Here is a 22,370-nt window from a genome sequence, read left to right as displayed (position 1 = left end):
CAGTCACCTGAGCTAAACAGTTCACATCAGCTGCAAAACAGGCTCAGTGCAGCCAAACACTATGCACACTCCTCACTGAGATAACACACACTGAGGGTAAAAACACTAGCATCAAACACCAATACAGAAATTACAAACTTTTTCATCTTTACAGTTTGAACAATTTGAGTGACTTTTACACTACTCAATAGTTTATTTAAGGACAAAATATAGATTGTATAGCATACCAATTTTTACATAAGGTAAAAAAGAAGGAATTTTCTTTCAATATAGTATTTTGTCTCTAGTAATTTATGGAATTTATGGAAAAAAAACTAAAGGTACATACGTAACAGTACCAAAGAATAGTGTGACTAATCCTGCCTCTCTCCAGCATCATGTGACAAGTTTTCTTCATCACATTGGATGTCTTCATCATCTCTAAATAAAAATGAATGTGGTGTTTCTATTGCTTTCACCGCCATTACTTTCTGAAAAACAGTAAGAACGCAGTTTTACTATTGTAAAGATATAGTGTTTTTCACTTTTTTTTATAGCTGTGTACATAACCTCAGACATCTTACCTGGACATGTTGGTATCTTTGCTCTTTTACCTGTTTCTCTCAAACGGTACAGTGTATAATTGGTTCATTCTTATTTGGTGTTTGTATACAAAAAAAGGCTTTCTGAGCTTTCTCTGTATAAATACCATATATGTTCACTAACTAGTCTAAAATAAGACACCTACTTAGGCTTTCAGCTAAAATTGCAATCAGCAGTGTTTGATAGGCACCAGACTGAAATCTATTCTGTTTTGAATGTGTGGTTAACAGTTTTGACAGCAGTGTGTTAGCATTTGAACAAAGTGCTGTAAATCTACAGTGTTGTGCACGTTGTGGTTAAAGTCATGGGACAAGTGTGTAGAGTTTTGAAAACTGTGTTCAAGCAATGAAAAACAAACTAGAGTTTGGTCCACATGAACTGCTGCTGTGCAGACTGGAGTTAGAGTTTTGCACGTGACTCCAGTTGTGCCCACTGTCGTTTAGCAATCGAAAAAAACTGTAGTTATCCATATTTCCATTTGATGGGATGGTGAAACTATCATAAACAGCCACTAACTGCAAACATCATATACTGTAGCTTCACTGAAGAGCTGGAACAGGCTGATACAGAATACATGACACTGTCCGACAGAATGGGAAGGAGTCTATCCCAGATAGTTTTAACAACATTAAAACTAAAAAAAATTCACATTTTCTTTGCACTTGCCAAAACAGGTGCCCGATTTTCATTATGTGTGGCTTTTGGAAGTCATAGTGAACAGTTCATCTTACTGAGGAGTGCTAATGACCAGCTGCTCCTGGTTGGATCTACAGTAAGTATTTCCAGCCGATTACCACTTCTAGTCATAATATGCAACCTGAAGACTTTTTGCACGTACATTTTAATGTGACTCTGACCGCCTCATTTTGGATAATTACATCTTTAACCTGTGATGCATGTTAGTGTAATTGCAGGTGGAAAAGTGGGATGGTAAATTAGCCTTAGTAGCCTAAAGGAAACATTCTCAGAGAATATTAGGATGCTAGTGAGCTGATTTTAATGCCAGACCTCTACCTGTCTTTCTAGAAGATGATTATGATACAGCAGATTTCAAACACTCTGCATACATCACAATTATTCTCAGGCTTCATGTTTGAAGTCCAGGGTTTCTTCTAGCCTTGGGCTACGATCTGGCCTGAGGCTAATCCAGAGCCCCTTCCTTACTCAGCACTCAGCTCACAGCTTCGGAACAGGGTTAATTTTCAGCAGATGCTGCTATCTGTTGGAGCCCTTCTGATTCAACTCAACGTCATACTCGCAGCTTGTCCGCTGCACACCCAGTCCTCTGAGCTGTGAGGATATGATGGATCATCAAGTATGTGGTTATTAAATCATGGCTATGAACCAATCAGATTGCTTGATTTGAGCTACATGTTTTATAACAAACTTTTACTGTTTAGCCAAGTTATTACTAATTTAAGCCATTTAATTTAATAAATGTTAATCCTTCTCTGGTTAAAAAGTTATATATATATCACTGTACACTGAATATCTTTGGGCCTTTGGACTTTTGGTCAGACAAAACAAGAAATGTGAAGTCATGATTAGTAAGCAGAGTCTTGGTATTGTATTATAGTCTTGGAGTTTGTAAAAGTTTAAGTCTTAAGGTACGTAGACAGTCTGCAGCTTTAGTTTTCTTACATTTTAAAGTCTGGGAACCCTGAACGGGAAGCATTATCAGCATGCAGGGCAGAGGTGTGCACTCTGTCTGACCCTGAAGTCCTGGATGACTTGGATAATTCAAACGTACGGCTGAACTGGAATCTGCTCCGTCTGAGCAGCAGACAGAGTTCTGTTTGACTGCAGGCAAACAGTGAGCACAGGGAGGAAAATCACTGTAGGAAAATGATCTCCTCAGTCACTGTGGCTGTCTGAGCCTGAACTGGAGACAGACGATGCATGTTAATCAGTCTGTATATCAGTCCGATATATGTGCCTGTCTACAGAGGAAGGTTTTTGCTGAACTAAATTGAGAAATACTGAGAAAAACATGAATTATGTAGGCTACATTTCCCAAGGATTCAAAGTCAACAACGCCGCTGTTTGTTTCTGGTTCCAACTGACAGTCAGTGTTGGTGCAGGGACCATAATCGTTCCATAACCTCAACGGTGTCATTATTATTGTAACCATTAACAAAGTAGTATTTGGAACCCAATCCAAGATGTTTCCCAAAGCTTAAAGCCGATAAATGTATATTTTAATTTGTTATTTCTAGACTCCAAGCTGATAGTGTCACAGTAAATATATACAAAAAATTAAATCCACACAACTGGATAAGGGTGGAGGAGAGTGCACATGAGCAACATAAACCAGCTCAACGCTGATGAAGGTTAAAATGAAAAGAGAGTCAGCTGCTGTCTACCAGCGGGAGCAGCCATTCAAAAGAAAACAGTCCACAGAAGCTACTTAAGAGGATGGGACTCAATGGAGCATTGGCATTTACTGCCATATACAAATGATTTCCCAACATGCCAATTACAGTGCTGAGAGATTCTCCTGACAATCCCTATAAGCCGCTGTTGCCATCATCAGTGAAGACAGACCTCTTCTACGTAGGCAGCAAACGTACAGCGGGCAGCATCTGGGACCCACATGATCATTTCCAACACCTCATCCAGGGTCCAGGGCTCATTACTACATTACAAATCCTTAAAGAAAGACTATTACTACTACTAAAGATTATTTAGCGAAGCTATGACAGTGACTCGTAATGTGACGGCCAGTGCAGGTAGCAGCGTCCTCTCCTACAGCTATTGTACACCCGTACATTTTAAGAACAAAACCAGTTAGTGTGGCGCGGAAGCAGACAATGAAAACCTTCAAAGGCGAGTCTGCATGGGTGAGGACTTGTTATGCTCCACATCTAACCAAAGGGGCACATACTGGATAACCAAGGAAGCATCATATGAAATCAAGTCATGCTGCTTTGTTAACATTATTTTAGTCATGAACATGAACCAGTATATTTCCAAATTATTTTTAAACCACATGATTCAGTTCAGTAAAACATAATGAACCTTTCATTTGTCTCTTTAACCATTTGATCAGCCCTACAGACTGACCCAAGTCAAACAAACCAGCATTGCTGTAGTGGCATCTCACCCGTAAACAGCTTATTTTGTCGTTTTATGGGAACATGCACAGAGCCTGATGAAGAACTGGCGTACTGGTACAGCCCTCTGGTGTGTCACCCCCACAGCACTGGTATCAGCTGCTCAAACAATACATTTCACCTTTGGAAAACAATGGAATGTCAAGTTTAGCCCTAAAATCTGAAGTCTTGGAGCAGCCCTTAGAGGCTCCAGTGTTTCTGAGGCTGTTCTACTTAAACAGCTTGATCAGTAGTTGGGCTCATCCTGAGGATTTTTGTTCAAGACTTACTAAAATCAAACAGGTGCATCCTTGTGGTAGAATGTGCTCAGCTCTGCCTTTTTTATTTATCACATCTGTTATGTAATAATACGCCACACCGTGTTTTTTCCATGACTGTAATGATGATCAGAAGGTTTGCCTTGTCAGGTGGTTCTTAGCACCTCGTCATCCATTACAATCATGGGCCGTACATTATATGTTTATAGACACACACACCTCAGCCAGATGTCAGAGGTCAATATATCTGGATCCCTGTGTACATGAGATGATGCTCATTTTTCATTTTGGAGAAAAAAAAAGGTGTGTTATGAAACAAACAGGCATATTCTTACCCTGTAATAATCTGTGCTGTAGATGTCTCTGGACATGCCAAAGTCTCCTATTTTCACCAGAAGGCCATTCCCCACCAGGCAGTTCCTGGTTGCCAGATCGCGGTGCACAAAGTGTTGAGACGCCAAGTAGATCATGCCAGCTGCAATCTGACTGGCTATGTGAAACATCTGGGACAGACCCAGCTCCCCATTGGTCTGCAGAGGCTGTCCGTCCACCAGAATCATGGCGTCCGGCCCGTGGGCTCTGAGGAGACCGAAGAATAGAATTAATAAATTATGTATAATACACCTGACTGCTTACCATTTTCAAAAACATACAACTGATTAGATTTCCTTCCTCTGAGCAGCTTGCATTTTAGTAGAATATGAAAATGAACCTGAAGACCCTTGACACATGTTATCATTTTAAAACCTTTATGGTTTATGGTGTGTGTGTGTGCGCGCGCGTGCGTGTGTCTGTTTGAGCATGGTGGTTTGGAGGGTAACTGGTTCTGGCTAAATTAGCAGTATGTCCTGTAAGAATTGATGCCAGCACTTTAATGGAACACACAATTACTGAGCTAAAATTAGCATCTAAGGCACAGAGAGACTCACTGAAACACTGCAGTCCCATACACATACATACATACACACACACACACACACACACACACACACACACACACACACACACACACACACACACACACATTAAACTGGTAGACTCCACTTCCTGACGTCCGACTAAGTACCAATGTTCTATTCTGCAGGGCAAAGCATCCTGGGAGCAAATAACATCTAATCACAGCAGACATAATGCAGCTCATTAGCTTAGCAACAGCAATTTACAATTTAGGCATTTAGCTTGTCTGTGATCCAGAGCAGCTGGCAGTGGCTGAGCAGGTAGGCTGCAGTCGGACTCAGCGAGAAAAAAACAAAAACTCTCATGTAGTGAATCCCAAAGTTCCAGCTCATGTGTTGTGAAGTGGCTGTATACTCATTCATGCATTCTTTATATTTGGGAACAGCTCCGCAAGCATTATTTCAACCCAAAGCATTCGCTAGTGGAACACTTGATTACATAGAGTAATCCATTATATATCACTCTGCAATTAAAGGCATGATTTCAATAATGTTGCACTGCTCTTTCAGTATTATAGCACATGTCGGGATAGATGCCCAGCTGTTCATGTATCAAGCAACACATTAAACTCTCTTTAATTACAGGCTTATGTCACTACATATCATATGGTTATATTTTCAGGACAGGGTGTACAAAAATGTTTTCCATTTTAAATGTATTAGTTTTTTCCTGTGTGTGTTTTTTTTTTAACACACCACAACTATCTCTTAATGAATAGATCAACCCTGTCTCCAAGAAATTATGTTAATATACAAATTGCCTAATACATTTTGGAGGATTATGTTCAACTCACAGAGATCACGCTAGGTGTTCTTCCTGCGTCCCATGAGTGAAGTTTAGGCTCCACAGCACTTAGCTGCAGGTTAGTGACAGCTTTTAGCTTTGGTTAAATATTGAAAAAGTAAACACGTTCTTGCTCCTGTCACTGGCCACTTTTTCAATATTTAACAGCAAAAGCTTTGAGCTGACTGAACATAACCATTACACATCATGCTTTAGTTTCCAGATATTCAAAAAACAATGATTATCATTATGCAGACACTGTAAGTTATGTATGAAACTATTTCTAATTACGCTCATGAACATACATCATACATCAGGGAAGCTTGTAGTCTTTCAAAACTACTTTTTTGTAGGAGAAAAAAAGAGAAAGTGCTGATGTACAGATTTTGTCACTCCTATTGTTTAACATTTAACAACGTTTAACTCCGATCATACTTTGGGTGTTGTAAACAAAAAAGCATTTAAATCTGTTAATTACCTATAAAGTATATGTATAATCTCAATTAAGATAAATAAATAAAAAGGCCATCTAATAATCAATCAAAGCGTTGATCAGCAGGCTGACTGTAGGCAGCTCCTGCTGGTGAAATAAACAGAGCAGATGGAAACACTTCATTTAATTAGACAGCACTGCATCTCTTCATTCAAACACAGATTGAATTCCTCAGCCGTATTTAATCAAAAGGCATTCCAAAGGTTTCCCAAACACAAAAGATGATGAGACTATACGATTCTTCAGCAGCAGGTTGGGCTCAGAAGACAGCCTTGACGTCGACGTAATGGACAAAATTTGACATTTTCAACTCAAACAACAAACTGGTGTTGAAATCCACTCCAATGTTACTTCGTATGGTAATTGGCTCCTCCCAGGGTTACAGTTTGGAGAGAAATGAATACCTGCAGAAATGTTCTGAATGGAGACGCTTCGTACAGGTCACAGAACACCTGTTCAATTCTGGAGCGCTCTTCAACACAATCATCTCAACACCAAAAGAGGGAATATGTTTAGAAGGAATTCTGTTCATTAGTCATGTTCAAATGAAGCTTTATGAAGCATTCTCTTTACTTCCTGAGCCACTAGATGGCACTCTCTGATCAATTCATTTAAAGCACACTGAGTTGTCGTTCCTTGAGCCATTTCCTTTAAACCAATTCTGATCTAGTGAGCTCAGAAGATACTTCATGAAACTGATGGTTTGTGAAGCTTCATATAGACATCACTACTGTTCATTCCTCCAGCAGAGGTCCTCACAGCTGGACAACAACTGGAGCTGTTCTGGAGGATTTGATGTTGGTTTGTTGTTTCATGTGTCACCATTTGTATGTACGAGTGCTAATCCTGGCTCCATGGTTGTGATGCTGTTGAAAAGGTTAAGCAGCCACTTGGGTTACAATAACTGTAGTCTACACTGTATCCTTGACGTTCCACTGCTGGGGATTTTTCTGTTGCCACCGGAAAATCCGCCGGATTTCACTCATTTAGGCCAGATATCCGTTGCCTTGGGCTTCCTTTTTGTTGGCATTTTAAATCCAGACAGCTAGCTAGACTATCTGTCCAATCTGAGTTTTCTGTTGCACGACTAAACATACACGTGTTCCACATGTTCCACCAAAACAATTTCCTTCCAAGCCTATTTTGCTTTTTTCCGGTGCTTAGCTCTGCCCAAGACGATTGTGATTGGTTTAAAGAAAACCAGAGCACGTTTTCCTCCCATCCCTGAATGCTATGTGGCGTAGCCAGACTCTCCTTCAGCGCGCTTTGGAGGAGGGTCTGGCAAAGCAAGACTACAATAACTGGTTCTGTTTTGGAAGCGCTGCTGCAGAGGCGTACACATCTCTGATCAAACGTGTGTCCTCTCCTTGTTTATTTCATTAGCAAAGATCAATGAACCCAGCACAGTGACACTTTGAGCTGTTGTCTGTATCCTTTCTGTCTGCAAGGGAGAAGAAACTGGAACATGACTGGATGACCATGACTCTTTTCTAGAGAAGCCATGCAGTTGATCATTTCAAGTCAATTTCAGGACATTCTAAAGTTAAGCTTTCATACATATCATATCAATATTTTACATTAATGAATGTAATGGTTCTACATAAACTCCAGTATTTGGAGCACGTAGGTGGTTAAATACAGAAAACAAATGCAGTATACTATTTCAATGTGTAATCATTTTTTAATCATTAAGCATTTATATCCTCTGCTGCTGATCTCATTTAGAGGTTGAAGCTAAAGGCTGTCAACATACCTTATGGTGACACCGGTTTCTGGCTTCTGGGCCAACTTCAGCAGATGAAAGATATAAATTCAATCTTTGACTGTTAGGTATCTATAACTTTACTGACTGCAGATGTTGAGATCTGAACCTCACCCCCCTACAGTAGTACCCAGGAAGACTTTAGAGTATGCATGCAGCTCAATATTTTTAGTATTAAGTGACAATGTAAATGGTGTCTGTGGTAGCTCCCCTCAGCAGCTGGTTCCAGTGAGAAAGATAAACTCTCTGTACTCTACCTGCTCAGCAGCAGACAGACAGACAGACAGTCAGAAACTAGCTGGTGAACATAGAGGAGAATTTAGCAGCTACAGAGACAGATGTTTCCCTCAGGAGACTAAAAACAGCTGAAAGTGAGAGAAAATTGAATACATTCATCAGGTGGACACAGACACAACCATGACAAATGAATAATTATGTTGCTCTGTAACTGCTGCATAGTTCACCATTAGATTTTGATATGTGTAAGAGAAACGTTTGACCAAACAGTGAAGGAAAAAAAAAACCAATATCAATACATATCTACAGCAGATCTGGTGAGTATTTCTTAAGAAACCTTGTAATGGACCAAACTGTTGGTGAAGAGGAACCAATAAGATATATCTGCAGGCTTCTATTTTTCTTTGTCTCCGCCATCAATCCCCATGTTTCTGCTACAGCACTTCTACACTATTGTAACTCTTCTATACAATTTTACATACTGCTGTGGGTGGAAAAGTTCCCTTTGTTAGTGTGTCACTCTGCCAGACAGACTCGTTCATCCATCACTGTGGGACACATGACACAGCTCTAACTCTGACTGTGGTGACAGAGCTTTGCATTTATTTTAAAACTTTAAAACAGGCTGGCACGAGTCTGTGGGGGTTTCACCTTTAAAGAAGGAAAGTGGGGAAACAAGCAGGTGGTTGTAGTCTGGTGACGAGGTCCAACCTGCAGTAGTTCACTGAGACAGGCCCATCCATCACTCAGTGTCTACCAGCTAAAACACTGCTCTCTGCTCCACACACACACACACACACACACACATACATACACACAGTGTGGGGAAGCTACGTTAAAGTTCTGCAAGCTACCAATGACTTCACAATGGTGGAAGTTCTCTAGAGTAAAGCTACAGTAGCCTGGTTGACACCAGACCCTTCTCAGCTGTAACTGAGAGTGGGTCTGGGAAAGGTTCATTGACAATTCATTTCCAGAGGGGCGTCACCAATGGACGCCACTCAAATGTTGCAGGTTAATTCACGACGTTCCCGACATGTGGGAGAATAGCGTGGAGACGCGCTTCACACCGCGAGCGGGTACGCGCCACACATGGCGGAAAAGTTTAGAGAAAGGAAAAAGAGACTGTGCTGTGTGCGTGCTTCTTTGAGAATTGTAACTCGTATAACTTATGGTGTCAGTTAATTGTATAGTTGACCTGCATGAAATCGGCATATGTCACACTGACCTGCAGTTTGCTGAGCTATCGTCGTCACGTAAAGCCCGCCTCAACAGTTGTGATTGGTGTAAAGCCCGCCTCAGCAGTTGTGATTGGTGCCTCAATTTTGTGAACATTGGAAATGGGTTTGAATGGGCTCTTTGCCAGACTGACTTGCAGAGCAAATCTCAAATTTGCCGGAAGTTTGTCAGGGTTTACCATAGACAGTATATAATGGACCAATAGACCCCGTTGCTCTGGACGGAGACCAGTGAAGAATATTAGAAGCACTTTTCCGGTGATCTCTTGCTTTACTGCGCAGCCTCCAACTGACAGAGACAACGTAAATGTGACGTGAGCAACGTGTCTGAAAGTTGTAAGTCTTCTGGTAGCTGTGCAAAGAGAAATCTCAATCATTTCCAATCTTACAGAGACGGAGAGTGTAGGTATATGTAAGGAGATAACATAAGCACAGGCTAATTATTGCTAACTAACATGCTAGTTAACATTAGTAATCAAACCTAGACAGCTAATGTAAGTCAAAACTGCCTGTGAGCTTCTCCTGTACTATACGGTAATTCCTCTACTGTGTGACAGTAAGTCTCGTGGTTATGACACAATCGTTAACCTATTTTTACAAAAGCGTCTGCTACGGAGCCATAACGTGAGGTACAAGGTAATGGAGCCTTTTATACATTGTTGTGTTTCTTAAGAAATAAACAACGGACAAATAGAGTCTTTAAACGCTTCAGATGTAAAGTTATTCGCAGTCAAGTGACGTAAAAAAAAATGGCGGTCAGTGTAATGCTAACAAGAGGTGATCGCTTTGTAGCAACAAAATGGCGCCATCGGAGGTTCGCGTTCTGAAGCGAAGCTTACCCCCTTGGGGTTTACCCAGGCTAAAGCTACAGAGGAGAAGACTGAGAAATTCAAACTACTTTGTAAAAAAATCATCAAAATGATCAAATCAATGTACATGTACAGAAGCCCTGAGAGGCAAGATAGACATTTTTGTATGCTCATTTTTTTTTCATGTGTGAAAAGAAGTGACTTTTTGTTGTAATACTCCTTTTGGCCACAAGAGGCTGACGTGCTCCACTACCACATGTCTGTTCTAAAAAGGACGGAAAGCATTCAGGTTTTCTTCCAGTAGATTTTTAATTTCTCCATGCTATCTTAAGGAGGTGTGTTAGCAGGTTATGCAACATTACTGTCATGCCTTTCTTTTGGCTAGAAACATAGTTTAATCAGCACTAATCTGCCATTACCTTTTGTGTTTAGAGTGCATGAAAAAAATTTAAATTTAAAACATAGTAAAGTCAAGTAAAGTGACAGCTGAATAAATCTCTGCCATCAGACTTCATTTGAAAACTATCCAAACTCTAACATTAAGTGTGAGAGTTAATTTTGATAGTGTACTCAAATGAACTGTCACCAACAAGTCACTGGAAGGTAGAAAAATGGAAAATGAAGATTTGAAAATGACAGCGCCAATGGTATAAACTGGGAAAATGGTTGTCAGTTGTGAAAGTTGTGAGAGTGTAAAACCATCAGGAGACCGCTTTAAAATATTATCCTATGTGTTGCAGGAAGTGTGAAAAATGACTAAATAATATTTTTTTGTATTGGATCTCCTTCACAAGACTTAACACTCATAACAATATAATAATAATATTTACATAATACTCACATATTTGGACAAACCATTGTTACCACAATGGATTTGTGTAAGGACAAAGGAAATACTTACCTGCTTTGGATGGTTTCATGGCTTTGGCTCCCACTTGTAACTCTATTCCCAGAGTCCAAGACTCTGGAAATAAATTTGGTGGCTCACCTGCATGTTCGTCTGCTAAACTCACCTGAGAAACTTGTTGAGATCTCCGTGCTTCATGTACTCAAAGACCATGATCAGAGGATCTCCGTCCACACACACACCGTAGAACTTGACTATGTGCTCGTGCTGCAGGTTGGTCAGCAACTCAGCCTCGCGCTGGAAATCCTTCCTGGCTGCAAGAGTTGGGTCCTTCAGAGTCTGTGGAGAGACAGTAAGACAGAGAGAGACAGACAGACAGACAGAAACAGACAGAGAAAGAGACAGAGAGATAGAGTGGATTACTCGACCAAATCGTGGTAGTCATGGAAACACTCCTATCCCTCCTGTGTCCTGACGTTAGTGTCCGTTCTCTCACTTGTAGTTGTAGTAAAACCTGATACAGGTTCACCTTTATAGCAGGAAAAGCTGCAATTTAGTCCTCGTAAGCAGCCGTGAGGTAGGAGGACAGTTGATAATGATTATTTAAAAATAACACAAACAATGCTGTATTTGATGTTTCTATGATTCTATGATTTGATAACATCTCTTTTTAAAAGATTATTTGAATAAAATGTAATTTGTCTGATATCCAGACTCTCTCTCCTTTTTTTTTCATGAGAATCTTCTAAATCATCTCCAGCTGTTTGTCCATCCAGCTGTGATCGCTGATCCAGTGATCACACCTTGACCTAACTGAAAAGCAGACAAAAATGTGGCACCTCAAACTGTGTTCACAGTGCACACAGCCTCCTTTCTGAATGAGTGCACGTGGCTCTCGCCTCTGTTGTATATTGTGTGTAATGTTTGATGACACTGGTGTAGTCAGCAGATATCCAGACCAATACTTCCTCTTCTGTGCCCCACAGAGAAATAAAAGAATCAATAAAATAAAATGCTAAATCTTTGCAGATGACAGCCGATGAGTTCTGAGATTACATTTCTACCAATGTGTTCCGCCTCTTTTGCTCTCCACACGGACTGTTTACCTGCACGCAACTCAGAGTTTTGATCCTAATGAGTGCAACAGGACATGTAACATTAGGATCCCCAAAACACAGATACAACACTTCAACAAATGAACAATGATCTAAAAAAACAAGGTGAACAAGAATTGACTTTAGATAACCCTAGTCTGATTTGATTCAACAGGAGTTAGGAGGAAATAGTGTTGAGATTAATAATAACATGTCACTTTCTGTGAAGATGTGCAATTTGTATTGTCAGAAGTTTAATAAATGCTGCTAAGTGCACTAAACTTTATTTTTTCATTTACAAGTTTATTTGACAAAGTTTATTTTCTTCTTACCTGTTTCGTTTATTTAATATATTTTTCATATATTATTTATACAATATACAGTATGTTTTTAAACTATACATTTTTAATTGAAGTATACAAGTGTAGATTGGTGAAGTGTTCAATAAATGTTTTTGTTGAGAAATTCTGTGTATATTAGTGTTACATTTTATCTTTCAAATAGAGGTTTAAAAACAAGCACATATCGGCCAAATATCGGGCAAAAAAAATCGGCAGCATTTATCGGCCATCGGCTGACCTTGATTTCTAAAGATCGGCATCGGCATCGGCCAGAGAAAACCCATATCAGTCGACCTCTACTACTTGGACTAGAAACCAAAACCAGAATGCTTCCGATACTAAAATCTGCTCCGGCTTCCTCCAGATTATGCCTTCACATGCAGATATCTGTTGACAGAGGTTAGAGGATGTGTGCCCTGTCTGTGTCACTGAGCACTGAGTCTTTTTATCACACATGACAATATAGTTGAACTTGACATGCAAATAGTATCGCTAATACAGCAGTAATATGTTGTTCTTCAAGCGTTTTTAAAGAGAAGTGAATTTATGAAGAAAACACGGATTTCACAGAGGAATGGACAGAGAACATCCTGGCAACCACATCTTGTGTGTCTTGGTTAAGGCGGGTTACAGGTACAACAATGCCATCATCCCACTATGATGCCATTTACACTGAGTCACTTTATGCGTCTTGGGCCGATGGGATAGCTGATGATGGCCAAATGAAGCTTCATTTGGCCATCACTAGGGATAGCCTTCTATGTCAAAAAAGCTGTAGAAGCCTTCAAACTGGATTCAAGACGTACTTAAAGGAATACACCACAGTTTGTTGAAATAGGGCTTATCATGGTCTCCCCTAGCTGTAGATAGGTGGGCCAACACATATTTTGTCTCAGTGCAAGTAATTAGGTTTTTTGTTTTGTCTTTTGTTGGCTCACTTTTACTCACAACATGCTAACCGGCAACATAGGATTCCATTCACTACGCTAAGCTAACTAGGCGCTGCTGGTGTTGCACCGGACTAAAACAATGCATGCACAAAAAATGGCCCACCTATCTACAGCTAGGGGAGACCGTGATAAGCCCTATTTCAACAAACGGTGGCGTATCCCTTTAAATCCAGCTTCCCACCCCAAGGTGGGTAGAGATGCTTTTAGCCAGAAGTTAAAAAGGTGTGAACGTAACTGTCTCTCCAAGACACGTTTGTAATCCATGCTCCTCCCAAGTGAAACTACGTCAGTCAGCAGTCGTTGAAAACAGCCACAGTGTCCATGGTCTGTCCCTGTCCTTCTACCTGTGAGACAGGTAGAAGGACAGAGAAACAGGGCTCCAGTTGTCAATACACACAGCCCCATAGAGGGGCCCTGAGCTGCTGGAGCCTGGATCTGATACCTGATCACTTCAAGCGCTGAGTGAACTGTGTGGGTGAGAGCCTGTGAAGACCATAAAACATTTGTCTTGCCTGAACTTCATGAAAATGATTCATTCATGTGTTAGCTTATGGATAGTTTTTAGCTAACCTAACTGTTATTGTTGTAAATAAACTGTGTAAGAAGTGTAGAAGTTGTTCTTCTGGCGTTTTTGGAAGATAAAAAAACAGATGGACTGTAATCAGGTTCATGATTTATCTATCTGTAAAGTGTCCTGAGATAACTCCTGTTGTAATACTACTACACTATAAATAAAATTGACTTTAATTGAATTGAATTGATATGATCAACAGAGATGCAAAAATGTGTCTGAGCGTAACCAGAAGAGTCTTACATCTGATTTGCTCCTTTTAAATGTTGTATGTGTTCTGTGTAGGGTAGGTTCTACTTTGGAAGAACTTGTACATTAATGGCAGTATGCAGAATATACTGTAGCTCAACGTGAAGCATTACATTGATAGGACTGGTAGAGTCTAAAAACAGTATATGCAGGTAACAGTAAAGTACGAGGGTTTACACAAACATGTTTACTGCTCCTTCATTATCCCTCTCTGGTCCTCTCCATGAACACTACAGTGTGCTCTACTTTCCTTCAACAGAGAAAGGTCCTCAGGGGCCAGAGCAGAGATTCTTCTTCTTCAGTAAATGACAATAATGAGTTGAAACACTTTGATTACTGTTAATAGCTCTAATAGCAGTCCTGCTGCCATGGTTCCCTTCTCGTTAATCTCCCTCACATGTCTTCTCTTTCCCTCTCAGAGCCTTGTTAATGCTCACAACTCTTCTGCTGATATAATTTGCAGAATGTATGTGCCATTGTAACCTTTGAAAATAGTTGATTATAAAAGAGACTTTATATTTAATGGATCTGATGCAGAGCTATCCCATTCAACAGCACATGTTGGGAGGTGTTAACAGATTATTGCTGTCATTAGACAGACTCTAAACAGTGATTTAAAATGCTTTATTTAGAAATTTCAGAAATAAACATGTGGCTAAATAACCTTTTGAACCCTTGGTGGCATCCCTTTATTTACAGACGCAGGACTTTTTCCCTGCGAGGCCCCACAAATACCTGGATATGGAAAGATAGTGACATTTATTAATAGTGTGAGACCAACAAAAAAGGACATTTTCATGTATTTTGTCACTCCTGTTTTTTCTTTCTCATGATATGAATCTATTTTGCAATGTTCATGCTTTGGGAGAGATAAACAGAGTAAATGTCACCATTTTTAGCCTATATTTCTTAACATTTGGGTGAATGTGTACCATGAATATCATGTTGCATTAGTGTGGTGGCAAATTTTATTTTAACCATTTGTTTAATAATATTAACCATTTGTTTAAAGATTGTTTTATAACGCCACAAGATTTAGCTTCTTCATGTGTAGATTCAAAAGACTCCAAGTGAAATAGTTGGCAACCATGAACTATAGCCTAGAGAGTTATTTAGTTTTACTAGCCTGAAGCTCCTCACATTGTTGACTTTTTGCTTAGATAGAAGTGGAGAAGGCCGATGACTGTTTACAACAGTGAGAACTACGTAGGTTTCTGTCTCCTGTGATAAAAGTGTTGTTTAGGCTAATGTTAAAGGTGAGACAATGGTGTGACTGTTAATGATGTCCTCTCTTCAACTATGATCATGCTAAAAGACACATTTAGAGGGGTGGCTTAACAGAGGTCTTCACTATATGATGTTTGGATGTTTAAATTTTAGGTTAGAAAGACATTTTCAGTTGTGCTGCGTGTACCTTTGAAACTGTTTTCTCCATTTGCAAATGTAAATAAATACTCAAAGACCAAACTTTGGTTTAATTCTCAAAGGGTCGTTATTCGTTTTGATTTTATCATGAATATCACTAACGCTGCTGCTTCAAGGAAAACTTCCACCACATTAGCTCATAGCAGTTCGTGTTTGCACTGTAACCATGGATACAGACATCAGTGACTGACTACCTTGATTCCGAAGTCTAAACATAAAGATTATGAGGCAATATTTGAAGTTATATATCTATGATTTCTGTCCTCAATAAACATACAGTAAGCAATATGGCGGAAAAGTGGAACTGATTCCAGCAGGATGTGGATCTCACCAAATGTGTAAATTGGATTATAATGAATTAGTCGTAGTAAGTTTTGAAATGAAGAATATTATAAGTGCCTGGAAAGAATGATTTAGAAAAAAATGCATTAGTGGAAGAATGTCTCTCCCACACTCACTTTTACATTTGTGTTCTCGCTATCATTTTGTTCAACACGTAATTATCCTGTCATCCATATTTTCATGATTAAAAGCAAACTTTCAAAATGTATCTCTATTTATGTCCTATTCAGGAAAGGGAATCAAATGGGTCAAATATGTCTGGTTGTTGTATTTATGTGCATGTGTGCTGAACGTAGGCTACACATTTGTTTACTTTACTTTAGAAGTCAGTGCATTTAAAATATGTCAGCACAGACTTATGCAGGAATGTAAAGTAAATGTGTACATGAACTAATGTTGTACCTGTGTACACATGGGCATCTTGTGTGTGTGGATCTGGGCTGGGATCCAGTGAAATGTTTACATTTTTTTTCACATTTTTTACTTGGGTCATTTCCTATATTGAGAACAGAGCCCCCAGTTTTCAAATGGACCAGAGTTTGTTCCAATGAGCTTTCAAACGAAACGCTCCCGGGTTTGGTTGAAAGCAGTCTAAATCTGGAGCTGCTCCGTAGCCAATGAATGGGAGACTGATACTATACTGTTCTCAGTTGTGAAACAGATGTACCCACATACACACATTAATTGCTATGGTAATGTAACTTCAATTAGGGCATTCCTGAAGTCTACACACCATGCTAACTGCAGAGGAAGTGGAGGGACTCTGCTTTCCCATAATGCTTTGCAGCGAAGACATGTACATAGCTGGCACTAATTACTGATTGAATTAGAGATGGGCCTGGACTGCCCTTCATTGGTCTTTCAAAAGGAAATATCCTTTGGCACAATTATTATAAATACTAATTGACCTGTCATGCATCAACATACTAAGGAAATAATTTGAATAAAACATCAATGATCAATAATTAATGAAGAGATGACTTCCTGAACCTTCTTGTCAAACCAATACAAGCACACACTAGAATTTTACAAATGGAAATGAAATGTTGTGGGCTGATTCATTTAGATTCAGCATGATATGACGCTCCTTAAAGACTAATCCAAGTTATAAGCAGAAGGAAACAGGCTGCCATTACTGTGGTGGCAACTCATTTGGTTAATACGCACAATAACATTACTCACTTCTGAAGCACTTGTTTTTGCCAAGAAATATGTCCAGGTGATGCTGTTAAACCTCCTACATGTTAGGATGTACTGTTGCCAAAATGCTTGATTTGTAGATGCAGGACCAAAATCATTGAGATGTAGAACATCCAAAAACCTAGTACTAGTACTGTAGGTACTGTACTGGAAAAATACTGTGTGTGTGTGCATGTGTTTCTTTATGAGTGTCTCAGATAGGGCTGGTTGTATGGATGGCAACATATAGAATCATGTTGCAAAGGTCAATCAATCGTACAGGATTAAAAAGGCTGCAGCTGTAATCCTTCTATATCCTCACTGAGACAGTCGGCCATGTTTCCATTAATAATGGCTGCTGTACAACAGATTCTGTGTCTTCAACATATGGCATGTTATTAATCTAATCCATGCTATATTAGCTATATATATATATATATATTAGCTTAACTGAGTGTTAAAGTCATAAACTGCACTGATGGTTTTCAACTCCTGTTATTTCCTTTTATATATATTTTACATTTGCAGAACAAATGTTTCACACTTTATCACAAGCTGTGTGTGAGTATGAACCTGCACACTCCACACTTTCACATCAAATACAATCAATGATTTCAAACTTCAATTGTATGTTAGGCAGAGCTGTATAGTAACGAAGTAGAACTACTTCACTACTGTACTTAAGTACTAAAAGGCTGTATCTGTATCATACTGTATTATTTTTTTCTCCTACTTCCACTTTTACTTGAGTACATATTTTCGATGAGTTTAATACTTTTAATCCGATGCTCATTACTGTTGTGAATGCCTCACGCTACGGAGACTGTGTAGGTTACAGTGTGTAGTTACGGCTACATTAGTTACGTATGATAATTACGTAAATTATGTAAGAAATCCTTGAGATAGTACATTTTAAAATAAACTACTTGCAATACTTAAGTACAACAAATTTTGAATACTTTAGTACTTCCACTTAAGTGGGGTGCTTAAAGAGCACTTCAACTTCTACTCAAGTCACTTTTTTGATAGAGCACTTGTACTTTTACTCAAGTATGGGTCTCTAGTACTTTATACACCTCTGATGTTAGGGTGTGAATTTAAGGCCAAGTGCTGAATACTGGATATACTTTGTTGAATAAATAACAATCAAGATGTCCATCAAAGGATGTGCGTTATACACATGCTTAGTCTTCAAACAGTTCTCAAGCCCTCACGTGAGATAATAGACCAACAGTTAGTATGGGAGAGCAATGAAACTAAGTACACTCTTAAAGAGGCCTTCCTGCAATTTAGTATTGTTCTGTTGACTGCCAAATAAAAGAAGGCAGGGAATAAATTTGCCAGTAAAAATAGTCCTGACCTAGCCTGGTTGATACCAAACCCTTCTCAGTTGTAACTGAGAGTGAGTCTGGGAAAGGTTCATTGATAGTTCACTTCAAAGGGGCGCCGCGATGTGATTGCTGCCTCGATTTTGGGAACATTGGAAATGGGTTTGAATGGGCTCTTCACCAGACTGACTTGGAGAGCAAATCTCAAATTTGCCGGAAGTTTGTCAGGGTTTACCCAGGCTAGTCCTGACCAGGCATTCTGAACAACCAGCAGAGCCCTGTCTGACGATCTGAGGCTAAATCAGGGTTGAAGTGATCATGTAAGGCAGTTGCATTTTGTACAAGCTGAAGGCATGAGATGGCTTTTTGCTCAACAATGAATACAATAGTTTACGGTACTTTAGCCTGAAAAAAATAAAAGCATGATGGCCTTCTTGAGATCAGGCCAAGGGAGGAAATACCTGATCTTTGAGATGCTCCTTAATTGTGAGAAACATGACTGAACAACGTTTGTAATTTGTTTTTCAAAAGAAAGGTCATTGTTAAATATCACACCCAGGTTTCTGGCTGCAGGTTTGACATTTGAAAACAAGAGTCCAATATACTTCTGTAAAAAAGAGATGGATTATTTCCATTTATTTGTTTTTGTTAAACTGGAGAAGGGTTTGGGACATCCAGCATTTTATATCTTACAGAAAGGATAAAAAATGATTAAAATTGCCATCTTCACCAGTTTAATGGGACATAAATTTGTGGGTCATCTGCATAACAATGGTACTGGATTTTGTTTGTGTATATGTATGTATTTATGTATATGTGTGATACGTCCCAGTAGTAGCATGTATATAGGAATAACATCTAAAGGACTTGATGAAGGCTTTAATGTGGCCATTATGTTCTTTAAAGTGCAGAGTGAAAGGTGCTGAACGTTATTGAGCAAGGCAGATGGGTTTCAGTGTAGAGAAGCAGGGTCACTAGTGGCATGACTAATCTGGAGTTTTATTATCATGTATTATCATTTATTTTGATTGTGAAAAAGGATAAAAATGGCTCAAAGATCATTAGATTGGCTTCAGTCTGTTGTCTAGGAGATGGGTTGATAATGGATTCAATGGTTTTAAAAATAATTCTGGGGTCATGACGGCTTGTTGAAATACGTATAAGTGAAATAGGAGGACCTGGTTTCTTTTACAGTTTTCTGATAGGTAGACATTAGTTCTTTCATAATTTAAATGTATAGTCCGCATTTTCTCTTTATTTTCACTCAGCTTGTCTGCATTTTCCCTTTATTTCTCGGGTGTTGCTATTTAGCCAAGACATGCTGTGAGTTGAGTGGAAGTGCTATGGAGTCAGGTGCAGCTTTACAAGTATTATTGAATAATAATAATAATAATAATAATAATAATAATAATAATGTTTGTTAGTAGTTCTTCTGTAGACATACAGACATCACACCACAGAGGTGGACCTCAGTCTGCTCTTGTTTAGTGTCATCACAGAAAATTAGTTTGCTCACTCATGTAGAGTGAAATGAACTGAGCATCCTTCTGTCGTGGTGCATCTGGACTTTAGCCAAATGTCTGTAGAACTGTGACAGCTGCTGCTGGCCACTTCAGAGAGTATCATCACATTACTATTCAATAAGCTCCAACTGCATGTCCTCCTCTACTACCTCCACAATAACTGAGAACTAAAAAAGTGAGGTCCAACCACTGAGGGTTGCTCAACTGTGAATGTTTTCTTTCAAAAAGAGGTCAATTTCAGATATCAGAGAATAGCACCGCTTCAGAACTGTCCCACGACTAAGCAAGCACACATCTTAGTGGTAGATTACATCCCAGTGTTGTACATCAATTTCTCAAAGGAAAGCCCAAAACTCCTGCTGATGTAGCGCTCTTTATTAGATGAGGCGAATAGTTTTCATCACTGTACTCATCACATGGAACAGCTCAGTGGCTTTAGATTGATGTAACCCCGACTGACTGATGGGAAACACGGACTGGACTCACATGACTCAGATGTAAACATATATCTGTGAGCACACAAGTTCCATCAGCTAGATGGATGTCCACCAGGCATAATTTGCCCAGACAGTGGAATTACAACTTCCATGTCCATCACGTCAGGCCCAAAATACTTTTTCCATTTTTGAATTTTTTTTAAGCATCACATCAACTCTTGCGAAATAACACGTCATACTATCAGAATTGTATACAATTAAATCATTTAAGTTAGCAGAGTGCTAAACAGGAAGTAGCCGGCTCGGCCAAGGTTAAACTTTTGCCTTCATGTGCCACTGAGCAACTCTCAGAGGAATGAACGGGGCTCCAACTCCAACGATGCATCCAGGTTTTATAATCCATCCATGATTTTCCACACATTGCTTTCTCTGCTCCTCAGAAAGGCAGAGCAAGCCCCCCCCCCACACACACACACACACACACACACACACACACACACACACACACACACACACACACACACACACACACACACACACACACACACATACTATCTCTTACCTTTACAGCGACCAGCATCTTGTCCTTGGTTGGGCTCAGGTTGTAACATTCAGCCAGGAAGACCTTGCCAAAGGCTCCTTCTCCGAGCTCCCTCTTCAGAATAATGTCCCTCCGTTTAATATGCTGAACATCTGAGAGGGAAAAAGACACAGGTACTGAGTTGACATCCATTACTATCAGTTTATATGCTACCACACAGCCACTAAAAAAAGTGGCCTGAATCCTTCTTCTACTTCTTATTTAGGATAACGCTCAGTTCAACCACATTAGAAATAACAGTTTATTTTGTTGGAAAACTTTTCACCAAAGAAACAGAAAACAAAAGTCTGTGGATTACCTCCAAGGACAGAGACACGTAGCTCAAATCAAACAGAGTTGACTGCTGTCTGTTTCAAGCCAAGCACCAGCAAGAGACAATCATCTTTTCAGGAAAAACCAGCACATTCTCCTTAAACCTACATTAGATACTCAAATGTTTTCCATCTCTCAGAATGTATTGACACCTTTCACTGATTTGTTTATCAGAATGTCTTCAGAAAATAATCTGACAGTTAAACTGGAATATTTAGTTTACGTCTTAGGTTTTCCCTTTAGGGTTTCACTTACTGTGATGTTAATAATGAGTCACTGATTCTATAATATATCTCATACATAGATCACCAAAATCACTCGGCAACCAATAGTATTGTATTAACAAATACAAAACAGAAAATGTAGGAATCAAAACTAGGGAATGGTCACCATTTATAACTGGATCAATGATCTGGGGAAAAGAAAAGTGTGAAAAATGATTCTATATTCCTCTGTATGAACAGTTGTCAGACTTGAAATTGGCTGCTGAGTGAAATCAGAAAACAAGCCTTCAGTAGTCCGGAGAGGCCCAAACTGATGTTAATATTTCATAATGAGGTTAGACCTGTGCTTTGGGTGACACGTCCCCATATAAGAACATAAAAAAATGTATTAATTAGTCTGGGTCTCAAGATGAACAACAAAGTGTATTCAGCTCAGGTCCCTGCAGGACACCAGCAGCAGCATGTCTGATGAGTGAGGGGCCCAGAGGGACGGCTCATTTGGGCCATTTGTCACTTTTTGTACAACAAATTGTAAAGATGTGAACCAGTTTGTCCTTGTTGCATTTGGAGTAAGATCATTTAAATGATCCTGCAGGATGGATGGAGCACAGGGTTAATTACTGTACTTTCCTGCGTGGCTTATGTAATGAAGTAATTGCCTTGCCCTGGAAGGGACTGTCACCCCCGGCATTCAGGCTTCACAGCCCTCAGAACCT

At 39.5% G+C, this 22,370-nt stretch overlaps 1 protein-coding gene across 1 annotated transcript in view; it reads right to left on the bottom strand.

Moving 5' to 3' along the window:
• ntrk3a (neurotrophic tyrosine kinase, receptor, type 3a) overlaps positions 1-22,370 on the bottom strand; it is a 166,371-nt gene that overhangs the window by 5,780 nt on the left and 138,221 nt on the right. Inside the window, exons 14-16 of the mRNA XM_028584345.1 lie at positions 21,080-21,210; positions 11,245-11,417; positions 4,288-4,531 (exon numbers count right to left, since the gene is read on the bottom strand). Of these exons, the coding sequence (XP_028440146.1) occupies positions 4,288-4,531; positions 11,245-11,417; positions 21,080-21,210 (548 nt within the window). The remainder of the gene's footprint in view (positions 1-4,287; positions 4,532-11,244; positions 11,418-21,079; positions 21,211-22,370) is intronic.

Source organism: Perca flavescens, chromosome 8 (genome assembly GCF_004354835.1).
Source record: "Perca flavescens isolate YP-PL-M2 chromosome 8, PFLA_1.0, whole genome shotgun sequence".
In the NCBI taxonomy this organism is placed as follows: Eukaryota; Metazoa; Chordata; class Actinopteri; order Perciformes; family Percidae; genus Perca; species Perca flavescens.
This window is presented reverse-complemented; position numbering and strand designations above follow the sequence as displayed.